At 42.6% G+C, this 14,534-nt stretch overlaps 1 protein-coding gene across 1 annotated transcript in view; it reads left to right on the top strand.

Annotated features, from left to right (window-relative positions):
- atrnl1b (attractin-like 1b) overlaps positions 1 to 14,534 on the top strand; it is a 77,993-nt gene that overhangs the window by 10,455 nt on the left and 53,004 nt on the right. The window contains exons 9-19 of the mRNA XM_008277579.1: positions 367 to 550; positions 678 to 832; positions 2,640 to 2,724; positions 3,067 to 3,281; positions 3,376 to 3,494; positions 3,763 to 3,895; positions 4,990 to 5,177; positions 6,562 to 6,775; positions 6,869 to 7,060; positions 12,349 to 12,591; positions 13,450 to 13,587. Of these exons, the coding sequence (XP_008275801.1) occupies positions 367 to 550; positions 678 to 832; positions 2,640 to 2,724; positions 3,067 to 3,281; positions 3,376 to 3,494; positions 3,763 to 3,895; positions 4,990 to 5,177; positions 6,562 to 6,775; positions 6,869 to 7,060; positions 12,349 to 12,591; positions 13,450 to 13,587 (1,866 nt within the window). The remainder of the gene's footprint in view (positions 1 to 366; positions 551 to 677; positions 833 to 2,639; positions 2,725 to 3,066; positions 3,282 to 3,375; positions 3,495 to 3,762; positions 3,896 to 4,989; positions 5,178 to 6,561; positions 6,776 to 6,868; positions 7,061 to 12,348; positions 12,592 to 13,449; positions 13,588 to 14,534) is intronic.

A 14,534-nucleotide genomic window follows, 5' to 3' on the forward strand; every position in this document is an offset into this window, starting at 1 on the left:
CGGAATCCTTTTTTTTTTTTTATTGAAAACCTGCCAAAAACCATTTAGTGAATCTTAAAATACCATATTTTACAACACAGTTTTTGGACACCAGAAGCTAAGAGGCACTGTGACCTTGTTTTCTGTTGGCAGTGACATGTACCAATTTAAAAATTGAAAATCAAAACTTAGAAATCATACAAGTTCAGACAGTACAGTGATGTTAACCATCCCCGACAGTCTGACTTTAAAATATCGAGACTTTCTAGGTGAACAGCGACAGTGTTTCCAAATGATTTGGATGAAATTTGTGGAGTAAACTTTTTTTTTTTTTGTCGGATTTAAGAGGATTTTTCTTCATGCTTTCCATGTATGCTTTCTTGTTAGGGTCCAACGCATGGTTGGTGCCTGAGACCAAAGGAGCCATTCCCCAGGGAGGCTACGGCCACAGCAGCACGTACGACAGCCCCAGCGGCAGCGTCTATGTGCATGGTGGCTATAAAGCGCTGCCTGCCAACAAATACGGCCTTGTTGATGACCTCTACCGATATGACGTGAACACGCGGACATGGTAAATCAACACATTCATGTGCCGCTTTCATTATTCATTATGCATTCCAGGCTGCGTGTGACACTTCGTGTTACATGCTTTCTTTGCCACAGTTGTCCTTGACATCCTTGTCATGCATATGTTCCAGGTTCATTCTGAGGGAAAGCGGCTTTCCACGGTACCTGCATTCAGCTGTGCTCCTCAGTGGCACTCTGCTCTTCTTTGGTGGCAACACACATAATGACACATCACTCAGCAACGGGGCCAAGTGTTTCTCTGCTGACTTCCTCGCCTACGACATTGGTAGGATTCATACTGCTGTGGAATAATGTCCCTCTTGTTAGTTGGAGTCACATTATTAGTTAACTAAACATTTTGAGGTTGGAATGCTTTTAGACATTAGTATATGTGGAATGTTCTGACATGATTGGAAGATCTTTAGGAACACCTTATGAGATTTAATAATAATAAGAATATTTGATACATGTATTTGATAAAACTAGCATATAGTACTTTGGTTTTTCATCTGCTTTTCTCTTTATTAACAATTGAATCTTTAGAATTACAGTCGTGACTCGATAATCTGACCTTTAACAATCTGAAAACCTTGCTATCTGACAGGTTTTTAGGACAAACAAACAGAACCCATTAAAAACAGCCTTAACATACCGACAGCCTTGGATTCAACTCCGACATGACATTTTATGTCATAAATCAGGATAACAGCGTATTATCTGACTGAACAATCCCACAGATTGGCTACATTCAGATTGCAGGACTTCATGCTCAATTCTGATTTTTTTGTGAAATCTGATGTTTATGCAAGTTTGTTCACATTTCCAGTTAAATGCGACTTGTATGTGATCTGCTGTGTGAACTTCATATGACCCAAAAGTGTCCCGCATGTGCAGAAGAGGACACACGCAGGGAGCATGCTCAGTGTTTGCAGAAGTAAACACGGATGATGGTGGCGATGGTGGAAACAGAACTGTAACCATTATCCTAAACTGGCATCAGCAGCCAAATACTCCCTGTGCGTTCCGGCCACTTCTACCCTGTCGGAGCGCTCCCCCGGGATGGAAGTGTCCCCTGACCGCACCGAATGTTCGGAAATTCATCATTAATTGGGCCTGAATATCCAGAGACCAGAACGGGCTATTGGGACCAGTCCTGCTAGTTATTATAACAACTATGAACAATAACTAACAACAAATGAGCCTTCAAGCATCAAGCCCTTCTTGTATCTCCACCTCCGTCTTGACAATCCGACAGCCTTGCTATCCAACATAAAAGAAGGTTTTACATTTAGTGTCAGATTATCAAGTCACGACTGTATTCACTTTATTACCAACGGAACATGAATTTCTGACATAACAAACAAAAAGCACATTTAACCTTCTAAACCCCAAAACCCTCTTGCCAGTTTTAAAGGCATATTATCTTTAAACAGTTGCCCAAAAGTACACAATTCATTTGGGTCGGACACAGTAACAACAGAAAGAATCAGCAAATTTTCAGTTTTGCGAGGGTCCTTAAACGAATCCTGTTTTGTGTGCATTTTCATCTGGATTTTAAAATTGTGGTTGTTCCTCAGCATGACTTCATGATACATATTTAATTAAAACAATTGCAAAGAACGAACCGTTTGTTCTAATCAGATTCTTCAGACTTTTCACCTGCAGGCTGTGTTTACACAAAGCAGAGCGGAGACAAGTATGAAAACAAATACTAGCAGTCAAATATGTAGAGTATGTAGTGTGCATTTTCCCCAGTATTGGTAACATCTGGGGACTTGTACGTGTTGTTTGAAAGTTTTACTTTCAATTTTTGTGAAACGAATAATCAAAGAAACAACATCGAACATACATTTCTTCATTCTGTCTGCTTTGAGCCATGCTTGTGCTGTTTCCAATCGAGATGCAGGACTTTAAATTGCTGTGAACAATAAGCCCACAATGAACAAAAACAAAAAAAATGTGACAGGAGCAAAAAAACAAAACACCTACTTGGGATTCAGAGGGTTATCTCGGTCTGCTTAGTTAACGACAGCGCATTAAAGCAGACAAACAAAGAAAATAGCCCTGCACTTATGGCCTTGTGTTCTCCTCAGCCTGTGATGAGTGGAGGCTCCTGCCAAAGCCAGACCTGCACCGGGACGTCAACCGCTTCGGTCACTCTGCTGTCGTTAGCAATGGGTGAGTGTTGATATACAGACACTGGTGATGATTTATTATCAAATGATCTATTAATAATTCAATTATTGGCTTGTGAGGGCAATATTTGACTGTATTTTCAAATAAAAGGGATGAAGAAATTGTCAGAACTAGCAGTGAAGTATTGGTTTTATTAGTAAAAGCTTGTGTGATTTCAGTAAATTTGTCTTGTGTCTTACTTTTCAGTGACCCCCACATATCATTATTATTACTGTGTTGCATTTTTCTCTCCATTTTAGCACACTAGCATCTATTAAAACACTCCATGATCAAACTGTCATGTGTTTCTGATTGTTGACACCCTTTTTTTTTTCCCTTCCTCAGGTCCATGTATGTGTTCGGGGGCTTCTCCAGCGTCCTGCTCAACGACGTACTTGTTTACCGACCTCCCAGCTGCCAGGCCTTCATGACAGAGGAGGGCTGCGCCAAAGCTGGGCCAGGGGTCCGCTGCATCTGGAGCAGAGGCCGCTGTCTCCCCTGGGAACCCAGCATGGCTCACGGCAGCCTGACTCCTGCCCCGTTCTGCCCCCCAAAAGCTGGTGAGAAAGACTTTTTTTCTTCTGGTTGATCCCCCACATTAACTGTCCTGATGTGTTTTGACTATATACACACACATGCTCATTCTGTTTTTAGTCACAGTGGACGAGTGGTGTTACCGGTTCTCGGACTGTGCCAGCTGCACAGCAAACACCAATGGATGCCAGTGGTGTGACGACAAGAAGTGCATCTCCGCCTCCAGCAACTGCACCTCTGTGAGTGTTCCAACAGGGGGCAGCAGAGCGCTTCCAGTCTCGTGTTCAGCTCACACAGACACAGAAAGATTTCCTCAGCAGATTGAGCTGAAGTGATAATTTTGTCATAATTTATCATTACGTAGTGTCTAGATAGGAGTACATACTATCATCATGCCATATTGCTCAAGGTAGAGAAATCCATTGCATTCTGGCACAAACAGGATGTGTTTTATGTGGATTTAAATGTAAGTCCTATCCTAATAATTCTTTCCCCCCACTGCTGCAGAACGTGAAGAACTTCACCGAGTGTCCGGTGCGGAATGAGCAGGTGTGCAGCAAGCTTGCCAACTGCAAGAGCTGCTCGCTGAATCTCAACTGTCAGTGGGACCAGAATCACTCACAGTGCCACGCTTTGCCCGGTAAGCCAGTCAGTCGGAGCAGCAAGCGCGTTTCCGTACACATGAGCACACCGTCTTTTGGACTTTTTTTGGTGCGTGACAAGAGGGGTCAGGTTTTCAGGATGCTCCAGTCAAGGATGTTGGAGGGGGGGAGGAAAGATCAATTCAGAGCTTTTTTTTTTTTTGTACGTGTGGCACTTATGGTTGTAAAATACGCTCATCCTTGATCTCAAGTGTCGACATTGATGAGTGTGAGCACTTCAAACAGTCACATAGGTTGTTGTGTTCGCTGTAACGAATAACTCCGCTGACATCTTAGACCTGAAGGGAAGTGATATTCAATAATTTTCACTGTCAGGTTTTTTTTTTTTGGATCCATTTTACGTGATTAAAACGTTGCAGTAACTCTAACAGATGTTAATGATGACTTACCTGTTTATTTCTTCTGCTCCTCTTCATGCGGTTTAAACACTGCATCTGGTATTTGCGGAGACGTATTTTCAAGATGTCATCCTGATGTTGTTTATCAGCGCTGACAGTGTATTTAGTTTACCTCTCACCAACTATCCCTCCACCACCCGCCCTGCTGTTGATGTTGACGCTGGCTGAATCTGAAGAAATAGTGCTGTCACTTTATCCATAATTTTCAGTTCATGAAGCCTTGTCGCCTAAGGGGAGTGCAGTGGGAGCTGCAAATAATATCAGTGTGTGTGTGTGTTTGTGTGTGTGTGTGTGGGTTTTCTGATGCCTGAAAGGGAGTTGCTGATCACACACACACACACACACACACACACACACACACACACACACACACACTATGTAAAATCAGTGACATCCACGCACATACTAAGCCCTAAATCTTTAGTCCCCTGTGGTTTGTTATGCTTGCTGTGTTCTGTGTTTGCTGCCTGATTTTACTGGAGCACAGTGCTCCCTGTTGAGCAGTATTTAACTAACGTTCTTAGTTAATGATGTTTTTCTTACAAATTAAAGAAAATACAAGTGGTTCTAGGCAGGTAAAGGCTGTAAAGGTTAAAGGAGAGGGATTTTTTTTCTCAGTAGCATCTTCCATGCCTTCGCCCAATGTCAGCATCTTCTTCTCTCTGTGTTTCCAGCCCAGCAGTGCAGTGAAGGTTGGAGCCAGGTGGGCGAGGCCTGCCTGAGGATCAACTCCAGCCGCGAGAGCTACGACAATGCCCAACACTACTGCAAGAACCTCAACGGCAACATCGCCTCGCTCACCACCTCCAAACAAGTGGACTTTGTGCTGGAGGAGCTCAAGAAACTCCAGCAACAAGACAAGGTAAACATCAATAAGTAAATAGATGGAACCAAAGTTGCTAGTTTTTACAAAATGTTCAGAAGCGAGGTACAGAGTGCGCATTGTTTTGGTGCTTTATTGTGAGTCATGTCGGCGGCACGGACATGACTCACAACGTAGTATATCAAATTCATTCAGAAGTATTTTCTTGTATTGGACACGGAGCTTACAGCTCGGTGTTCAGCCGACGGAAATGAACAGGGAGCCGTAATCTGCCAGCGCGGCCTGTCAGTAACGCTGATGAGTTATGAGTTCTAAGATGATTTTCTGTTGATCAGTTTTGTGCTGGTGTACTCGTGCTCTGTCTGATTGCAGCCGTCCTTTTAGCTTGCGTAATCCTCGCCTTTCAGCCATTTTTCATGAAATTGTTTTCCCCCTAGACTGTGCCTCAAACTGTACAGTCTGTACATAGCTTTGCATCTGAGATGGTGCACCTGATGAATAAACTGTGATAATTGCCCCTCACTTTGCTTTGCTGCATATAGCGAACCAGGGCCGCATGACTCACTGTCTGTCGGAACAATCAGAAGCACTTACAGTATCGAAGACCTTGACTGCTAACTCTGCTTTGTTTGTTTTTAATTTGATCAGCCTTAATGCAGGGCTCATTGTAACGTTTCTAAGCACAAATACATCAACACACACACACACACACACACACACTGAATATGCATATGTCAGTTTGTGGCATTGGTTTCGATTTTCAGAGCGACTCGTCTTCAGTTGCTTTTGAGTCCTACTATGGCACGCTGAAACGAGATACGTCCAGTCTGCCCAGAAATGCAACTGAGAACAGTTTGTAAAATGTAAATCATAAATTATGATTTGTTCACAGAAAAAAAAAAAAAAGAAAAACTAATAGTGGTAACGGCATCATAATTCAGGCCTCTTCATCTTTAATGGAAATGCTGAAATGCGCTTTTGGGCAAACACTCACCTTCTCATCTCTCACAGGTACACATCGTTCTTGCTGTGACAGAAAATTGTGGAGTCTGCTGATGATTTAAGTTTGGTCATGCCTGCTGTATTCATGAGAATATCATTTGCTGTCAGTCGGCCAGGCTGAAGCTCGGCTGTTTGTTCCAAACAGAACCTTGACATGCCATTCCACATCATTTTACCATCACATTAAAAGTTGAATCCTGCAGGCAAATAAGTAATCATATCTGTGAAATTATTTTCAGTAGACTTTTAATGGCATCTTTGGTTCCCAGGTGTAAATGCTGCAACCATTCTCTCTTTTTTTTTTTTTAAATGGCATGATGGCACAGGATGGAAGGCACATTTGTTAAATTGCACCGTATATTTGAATACCTGGTCGCTTTTCGCGCATTGTGTGTTCAGTCTTTTTGCTGTGTTCCCGCAGCGCCTGTCTCCCTGGGTGGGGCTGAGGAAGATCAACGTGTCTTACTGGGGTTGGGAGGACATGTCACCTTTCACCAACAGCAGTCTGCGCTGGCTGCCCGGCGAGCCCAGCGACTCTGGTTTCTGCGCGTACCTGGAGGAGCCTCTGGTGTCGGGCCTGAGAGCCAACCCATGCACTGCTACTGCCCACGGCCTCATCTGTGAAAAAGCTACCGGTAAGCGACACACGACACACATGGAGGCATCTGATACCCAGATATTTTATCGAGTGTAAAGATTTCCTCCTGTTTTGTCATTCGTTTGCCCAGGAAACCCCAATCAGAGCACCCGTCCGTCTTGTAAGAAGCCTTGCTCGCTGCACACCAACTGTGCCAACTGTACCAGCCAGGCCATGGAGTGCATGTGGTGCGGCAGTGCGCAGCGCTGCGTCGACTCCACTGCCTATGTCATCTCTTTTCCCTACGGCCAGTGTCTGGAGTGGCAGACTGCAGATTGCGTGGGTAAGTGTCTTTTACTGAACTTAATCTAGATGAGTCTTCTTGGAAGTCTATAGTCTGGCATTAGGGTGGCGGACAATAAGCTTTCCTAGATTGGCTTCTGTAAGCAGTCAATATTCATCATGGAGTGAAAAGAGGTTAAGGCAGGGAAACAGCTTAAAGTGGAAGGTGTTTGTGTCAGTGGGAAAATCGTATTAGTTTTCTGTGATTGGCTTTGGAAGCTGTTTTTTTTTTGCTTTGTAATGGCCAATTACTTTTGCATATAATCTAGCTCCAAATGTTAGATTTCCCTGTTGACCGAGCTATAGATGGGCTCTTTACCATTAGCTGGCTTTAAGTAGTTTAAAGGCAGTCTCGCCTCAAGGAGCAGAGATTGGAGATAAATCTCTGGGAATGAGCAGCAGGCATAATGGAAACGCTCACATATTAAGTAACGTGAAAGAGAGCATTTTGTTGTAGTTTGTGAAATATGAACGTCACTGATAAACTCTCAGCGCTTATACGTTATAAAAATAGCGATGTACCTTAAATGATTAGCGAGAATGTGTTTCGCTGCATTATGAAATTCTTTGAAAGATAAAATGTGTAACCTTAGTAACTGATCTGTAGAAAACACAGGCGGTTCTATAAAATGTTCTACACTCATTTATACTCAGAAACATACTGAAGTGAGAAACAGTTAGCTGCCCTGAATACAAGCAACCAGGAATTGTGACAGAAAACAACACAGTTCTAAAAGTAGTGAAGATTCAGAAGACTTTGATCTTACATAAAGCAAAATGTACATGTCCAAAGTATCTCTGTGTAAAAACTGTAGCACCTACTGGTCCTTACATACAGTATGTAGGAGCTGCAGACTTTTTTTTAATCTTTTCTAACAAGTACACAGTATACAGCAGAAGTGATTTCACCATGTGTCAAATGATTCACAGTGCTGTCATCTCTCAGTGTTTGCATTATTTGTAAGTTGACTTGTATTTCCTCTCATGAGCAATCGAAGACAAACACTTTAGAGAGACTATATTGAAATTAAAGGCCTTGAAGTTGAGAGTCAACAAAACTTATTGCATCTGTGATTACTGACAAGTTTAAAAAAAAAAACGTGATCAATGAAACAAAACATGTGATTTTCAATTAGTCCAATCAGCATAGACATGGTTAAAAATAAATACCTGTGAGCATCAGAACTTTATCATTAGTGGACCAGTGGGCTCTGTCAGTCTGCATGTCTGCATCATGGCTCCACATGTAGACAGAATGACAAAAGGAACTAAAAAATCTGATTGTGAGACGTCACAGAGCTGGAAAAGGATTCAGGAAGAGCAGCTAAAACATCAGCTGAAACACATTTGCTGAGATTAAAGATTAAACTTTCCTAAAAAAAAACAAAACATGAGAAGATGCTGGAACATGTTTTTTGGTCAGATGATGCTCAAGATAAATTGGTTTAGTGTTTGGAAAAGTCCTAACTGCTCCAAATCAATGCACGGAGTCGTCCCTTAAGTCAAAGCAATGTTTACTTGCAGCAAGGAGCAACACAGAGTCTGAACAAGTGACTGACTAAAAGCATGAAGCATCGGTTCTTATATACAGACAGTGAAGAGAAAACAGAAGACAACTTATCTCACAAGGTGAAACAGAGGCAATGCACATTTACAGCATTCTCATACTTCTCACAAAGATCATTGGATCATAACAGAATTATTCTAACATTTAGTTGATACATAGTCCAGACAGTGAAGCTAAAAGAAGTTAGAAAAACTCATGTCTGGCCTGTAGAGGTGTTGCATTCCTCTAATCTTTACTGTTCACCTGTTACGCAGTAGAAGTAAAATAATATGACACACTCACAGCTCATAGAAATGTGTGCAATCTCATAAATTGCCTTTATTTTGGTTTAAAGGGTCACAAACCAAAAAGGATTAGCGAGCTAAACTCCCATGTTACACCAGGCCCAACGTTTGGCTTACTGTTGCGCATAAAACATCTCTTTAGGGAAAGCAAATGAATATGAATACCTTTGATTGAGCGTACTCCAGGTATTAGCAGCTACTTTCTTCACTTTTACACAAAGAACTCGCCGAACAAACAGGAAGAAGAAAGCAGACAAAATAAAGGCGCTCCCTATCCGTCATAGATAAACGCGCTTCCATCGCTACTCTCCTGACGATCACGTCCGCAGCCTTAAGCTGATCGGAGAGCTTCTCCGCCTGAAGGTCGCCGTGGTTTGTTCAGGTTGGTGCTGTCGCGCAGCCTGATGTATGAATTATAGCCACAGTTGTGTCAGATTGTAAGAAAACATCTCTGATCAGTTTAGCGAGTAACAAATTTAGAGAGCCCAGGAGTGCTGTCTCAAATTCATTTGTGTCTGCGGGTGCTGGCTAGCGCAGAGATGTTCCTCTTCACTGTGGATATTTGTCTTGAGGAATTAGTCCCTGTTGGCATGAAGGACAGAGAAGGTTGTCCTATAAATTCTCTTTGTAGTTTCTTCCCTTTCTGTTTGCTTTGTCCGACTTTGCCTCCTCATAGTCACACTTCTTCAATCGCTGCTTGATTCTTGAATTTCCTCACCTGCATTTGCTCTTCTGTTCATATTCTGATTGCGTATAAATTTGCACTATAGGCTGACAAAACTGCAATTAAATGCATTTATAAATACAATCCTTGGAAAGCATATGCATTGGCGTCTTTGGCTGAAAGATCTGTGTTGTTTCCGGCCTTCGAATAAATAATCCCCAAACCTCTCTTCAGCTTTCCGTGTGGCCATATCTTCCCAGATCAAACAGCCAAACCAGACACATGGTCATCTGTGCCATGAACACGGTGTCTGCCTGTTTCATCATGGTGGGTCAGGAAAACAAACCCCCTCAAGCTGTGTTCAGTTCAGACGGAATTTTAAACACGCAAGGTCGAGCTGACTTTCCCTTTTACCCCGCAGCATTTTCCTCGGTCTTTGATTCGGTCTTTAATAATAGGTCAGGCCTGTGCGCTCCCTACGCCCGCTCCGCTTTCTTCAGGTAGTTTACAGTAGGCGGTATGAGCTTAAGCTATTAGTCACCTGTAACAACTATTCTTATTTGCATCAGTTATTTTTCAAGCGAGAAACCTTTCACAGGCTCACAGGTTTCACGTGTGAGGATTCATTTCTGTTTGTGTCATTTATTACAGCAGAGTTAATTTCTGGGTTTTGGACGGGAAGTTTTTCACAGTTTATTTGAAAAATACACTGAATTGATTGAGAAAGTAATCAGGTGTTTGCGAGCTGCACCCCGAGCTTTGTGTTAAAAATGTAGGCGGCCTCTTGTTAATATTTAATTTGTTGTGTTTGAGGATGTTTTGTAACTTTAGACGTTTTCAGAGAATAGAAGTGGTGAAACAGACCATCGTTGATTCATGTGGATCCAGCTTTGATTAATTACAATATTTAACCATCGTATTTTGAAATAGCAAGGCAAGCCAAGGCCAAAGCCCTACCTCGCTATTCAAAAAATACAAAACAGTAAACTGCATCCACACCAAAATTTTATGAGTTTTTCCTTCGGCCATGCTCCACCTCTCCACCAAGTTTCATGAAATCTGGCCTTGTAGTTTTTGTGTAATCCTGCAGGCACTGAAAACATACCGGCGATCTGTTGCACCTCAAGAAAATAGTTGTTCTATAATATGGTGTACTTTTAATTTAACCGGACACAAAAACAGAAACACTACAGAAAGATTTTTGTAAGTTAATTCGAGCTGTTAGGTTAGAACACACACTTGCTGATTAAAGCTAACATTTGTCGTAAGTCGATTGTCGAAGCACTAGAAGCCACATTAGGACACAAAGCTATCTGATTCCCGTCACACTGCTCCTCTCAGATATGCAAAACCAGATTTTGAAGTGGTGAGGCTGTCGTTTTGATCAGTAATCTCTGGAAGCTGTGGAACAAGCAGATACAGATTTAAGTAAATGCAACCGCAGGAGGCTTTAAACAGCAAAATGAATGCACAGTAAACTGATCCTGATCTCCTCGACTTTGACCTCAGAAGCCGCATTTTGATGTAACTCGTGATCGAATGTGAAATTGCAAACATATTTGAAGTTAAACTCATTTCCATTTTTAAAACTCACTTGAAAGCTCGCATAAATGAATTCAATTTTGTTAAGAGAACCTGGGCAAAGAACAGAGGTTATATTTGCTCAACTGATGAAAAAAACTGGCAACTCCGGAAGACGCCAGACTTGTTTTTCTGTACAGACGTGATCGCCATCCAATTTATGTAACACCTCCGGGCGTCACATTCAGCCGCTCGCTCACATTGATTCATCCGTCAAAATCCGAGATGTGGATTTTTGTTTTTATGGCGGATTTTTGAATTTTCAACATGCTTTTGTGTTGTGGCAAGACAAAAGTCCTCATCCAGCTGCTTCTTTTCTCAGAAGGGCATGTTCCTTAGAAATTCGCCACTTACGTCCTGTCGTCAAAACAAACTTAAATGGCCTTACTCTGTAGTGATTGCTCTTGTGTTGTCATGGTTTCACATCCATTAGCAGAATAGCTGGAGATTTGTTTGACATAAACTGAGGTAAAAGCACTCAATGTTTGTCTCCTTAAAATAGTAGTGGCATTTTCTCCACTAAAGTGTCCGTCTGGCAGACAAGTGGTGGCGCTGAAACTTGTCAAGCAATTTAGTGGCCTGAAAGTTCGTCTCCCAAACTGACAATTCGCTTCTCGTGGCTTTTCTGAGTCTAGGACGAGGTGTCACTTGGCAAAAGCCTTTTTTGTGGAACTTTTGCTCGGATCACAAACTTTTCGCTAGCCTCGCTTTTCTGACGTCTTCTCGTTCTGCACACACCCCCCCGCCGCCTCCATCAACTGTTTAATGCTCGACACTTGTTCCTTATCCTCTTATCTGCTTTCCATCCTGCCGGCCTGACACCTCGCCAGATAACCAGCCTGTGTTTTAGTGTAAAACACATTAACGCTCCGTAATCTGCGGCTCCCGCAAAGCCGGAGAAATGAATTAAGTCGTTTGTTAAAAAGGATGAAGTCTAAAATCCTGACATCCTTCAGGATTTTGTTTGCCTTTGCTTGTTTTTTTGAATTTTCTTTCACTTGCGCTGGTGTCAAGGTGACTGCTCTGCTAAATAAATAGAGAAAGAAACGGACAAGCGATGGCTGATGAAGAAATACAAACTCTTTTGGAAGGGAAGCAAGAAGTGTGGTGGCAGTGCAAAACTTTCCAGCATAAGAGTAAAAAAAGAAAGAAAGTTTCTCACACTATTTTTTTTTTTCTTCCCTCTTTTTCAGCCCAGAACTGTTCAGGCCTGCGGACATGTTCCCAATGCTTGGAGCAACCCGAGTGCGGCTGGTGTGGAGATCCCAGCTGTACAGGGAAGGGCCTGTGCATGGAAGGTTCATATCGGGGGCCAATGAAGAGGCTGGTGAAGCAGGGCCAGCAGGGCCAGCAGGGCCAGTCCCATGACATGAGCTTAGAGCCCGGCAGCTGCCCCAAAGACAAGGGCTACGAGTGGGCCTTCATTCACTGCCCTGGTGAGTAATCAGCATCCTTCCGGTCCCGGTCTTACTGAAGTTACAGCTCACGTGTCATCGGCGTATCCATGTCGGAGGCTGTTATTACCTATTGACTGTCATGTCTTAAGTTTGAATAGAGGGTCTTATCACGGACTCCTGTTACAGCTTCTCTATGCAACTAATCCCTCCCTGCTGACTCCGTGCAACCTTACGCTAGTATGCCATTTAATTTTTCATCAAGCCCCAGTGCGTATGACCACATTATGTAAAATGATAATCACTGCTAGTAGTAATTTAAGAATGTGGCTCATCGGAGCTGATTACGTGTAAGAATCTTAATCAGACTTTTGTGGGATTCTTATAATTTATTAAGTCTATGAGTCACTTTGGTAGTATTCTGTTTAATTATTAGATCTGAAGTCATTTTTTTAAACTGTCCTATAATCTGTGATGTCATATTGATGCACGGCTTCACAAGAAAGCAAAAGGCTGCGGCCAAGATGCATCTTTAACCTCGAAGGCGTGCTCCAATTTGCTCCAAAAAAGAATCCATCCAAAGTTGATTTGCACCTTTGTATTTAGAGATTTAATTCAGGTTAATTAAAAGCTGTAGGCAGTGTCACTATTTTCAAAGGCAGGTCTAATTAAATAATAATTAATGTGACATGGCAGACACAAGAAACAACGACTGTAGGTGTAAAATCACTCACAGGTGCCGATGTGACTCGCAAACAAATGGGGAATCGTGTTAGCATGGAATCATCTGGCCCGTCTCAAAACATTAAGCCACGACTCGCTCGACTCGGAAAGTTCTGCTGCCGAAGATCAAAGTTGCATTAATCCACAACCTTTCTATTTCTTTTTTTTTTCTCCAAGCGTGCCAGTGCAACGGCCACAGCACGTGTGTGAACGGCAGCGTGTGCGAGCAGTGCCGTAACCTCACCACCGGTCCCCACTGCGAGACCTGCATGCCCGGTTACCATGGAGACCCGACCAATGGTGGCAAATGCCAGGGTGAGTGCCGCATCGCTCCAGACATTAGTTATTCTGCACGCATAGCACCTAATGGATTTACTTGTTATTGTTTTGGTGGAGCAGTCAACTGATGTCGTTTCACCCCGACCCCCGTAACCTTGTGCTCATCATCTGTGTGCGTTTCCTTTCACTACAACAGATCAGCGTTATTAAGTTTGAACAACCTTTTTTTGTGTGTGTGTTTCTGGACTTTTCCTGCAGTTTATAAATGATAATTAGGCATTCAGAAAAATACTTATTGTAATTACCGCGTGATGAATATGTCGTGATGCAGCGTCCAAGCGACAGAGGGCGCTGTTGTGCATTGAGCTGATGTTGGGACAAATTGTTTGATCGATGGCATATGGTGGCGTTAACAGAAAAACAACCATAATCTCTGGTAGGTGTCTGGTCAGGCAGCGAAATGTCAAAGTGAGCGTATGTGGGAGCTGCAGGTGAAGCTGAAGGTCAGTCATCTGGTGCTACCGATGTTTTGTAAGAAAAAACACACACATACGTTGGTTTGGTATTAAGGGATTTACACACTGCCAGGTATACAGAGCCAGGGGTTGTTTAAAAGGCAACTTAATACACATTTTAACAGCTGCAGCTCTGATTGTTTTTCTAATGTACTAGGTGTGGTGTTCATTCCCCTTCCCCCCCCTCCCGCTCATATAAAACTGTTTTGATAGAGTTTTTGAATAGCGCATGAAGCAGATTTATTATCTCATTCTCCTGCCCGCTGCAGAATAAATTTCCTTGAGTGACTGCAACCCATAATTTATACAGGACTCCTGTTTTCAAAGCAAACGCACCCAATGTCTGCTCAGTTTAATGCGCATGACGGGTGCAAACACAGCACAGGAACGAGCATTAAATCAAATATATAATGACTATTAGTATCTGATAACTGTCTGGAGGTGTCTTCTCTGGTAAACGAAATGCAG

The sequence above is a fragment of the Stegastes partitus genome, unplaced genomic scaffold (genome assembly GCF_000690725.1).
Source record: "Stegastes partitus isolate 25-593 unplaced genomic scaffold, Stegastes_partitus-1.0.2 Scaffold101, whole genome shotgun sequence".
Lineage (NCBI taxonomy): Eukaryota > Metazoa > Chordata > Actinopteri > Pomacentridae > Stegastes > Stegastes partitus.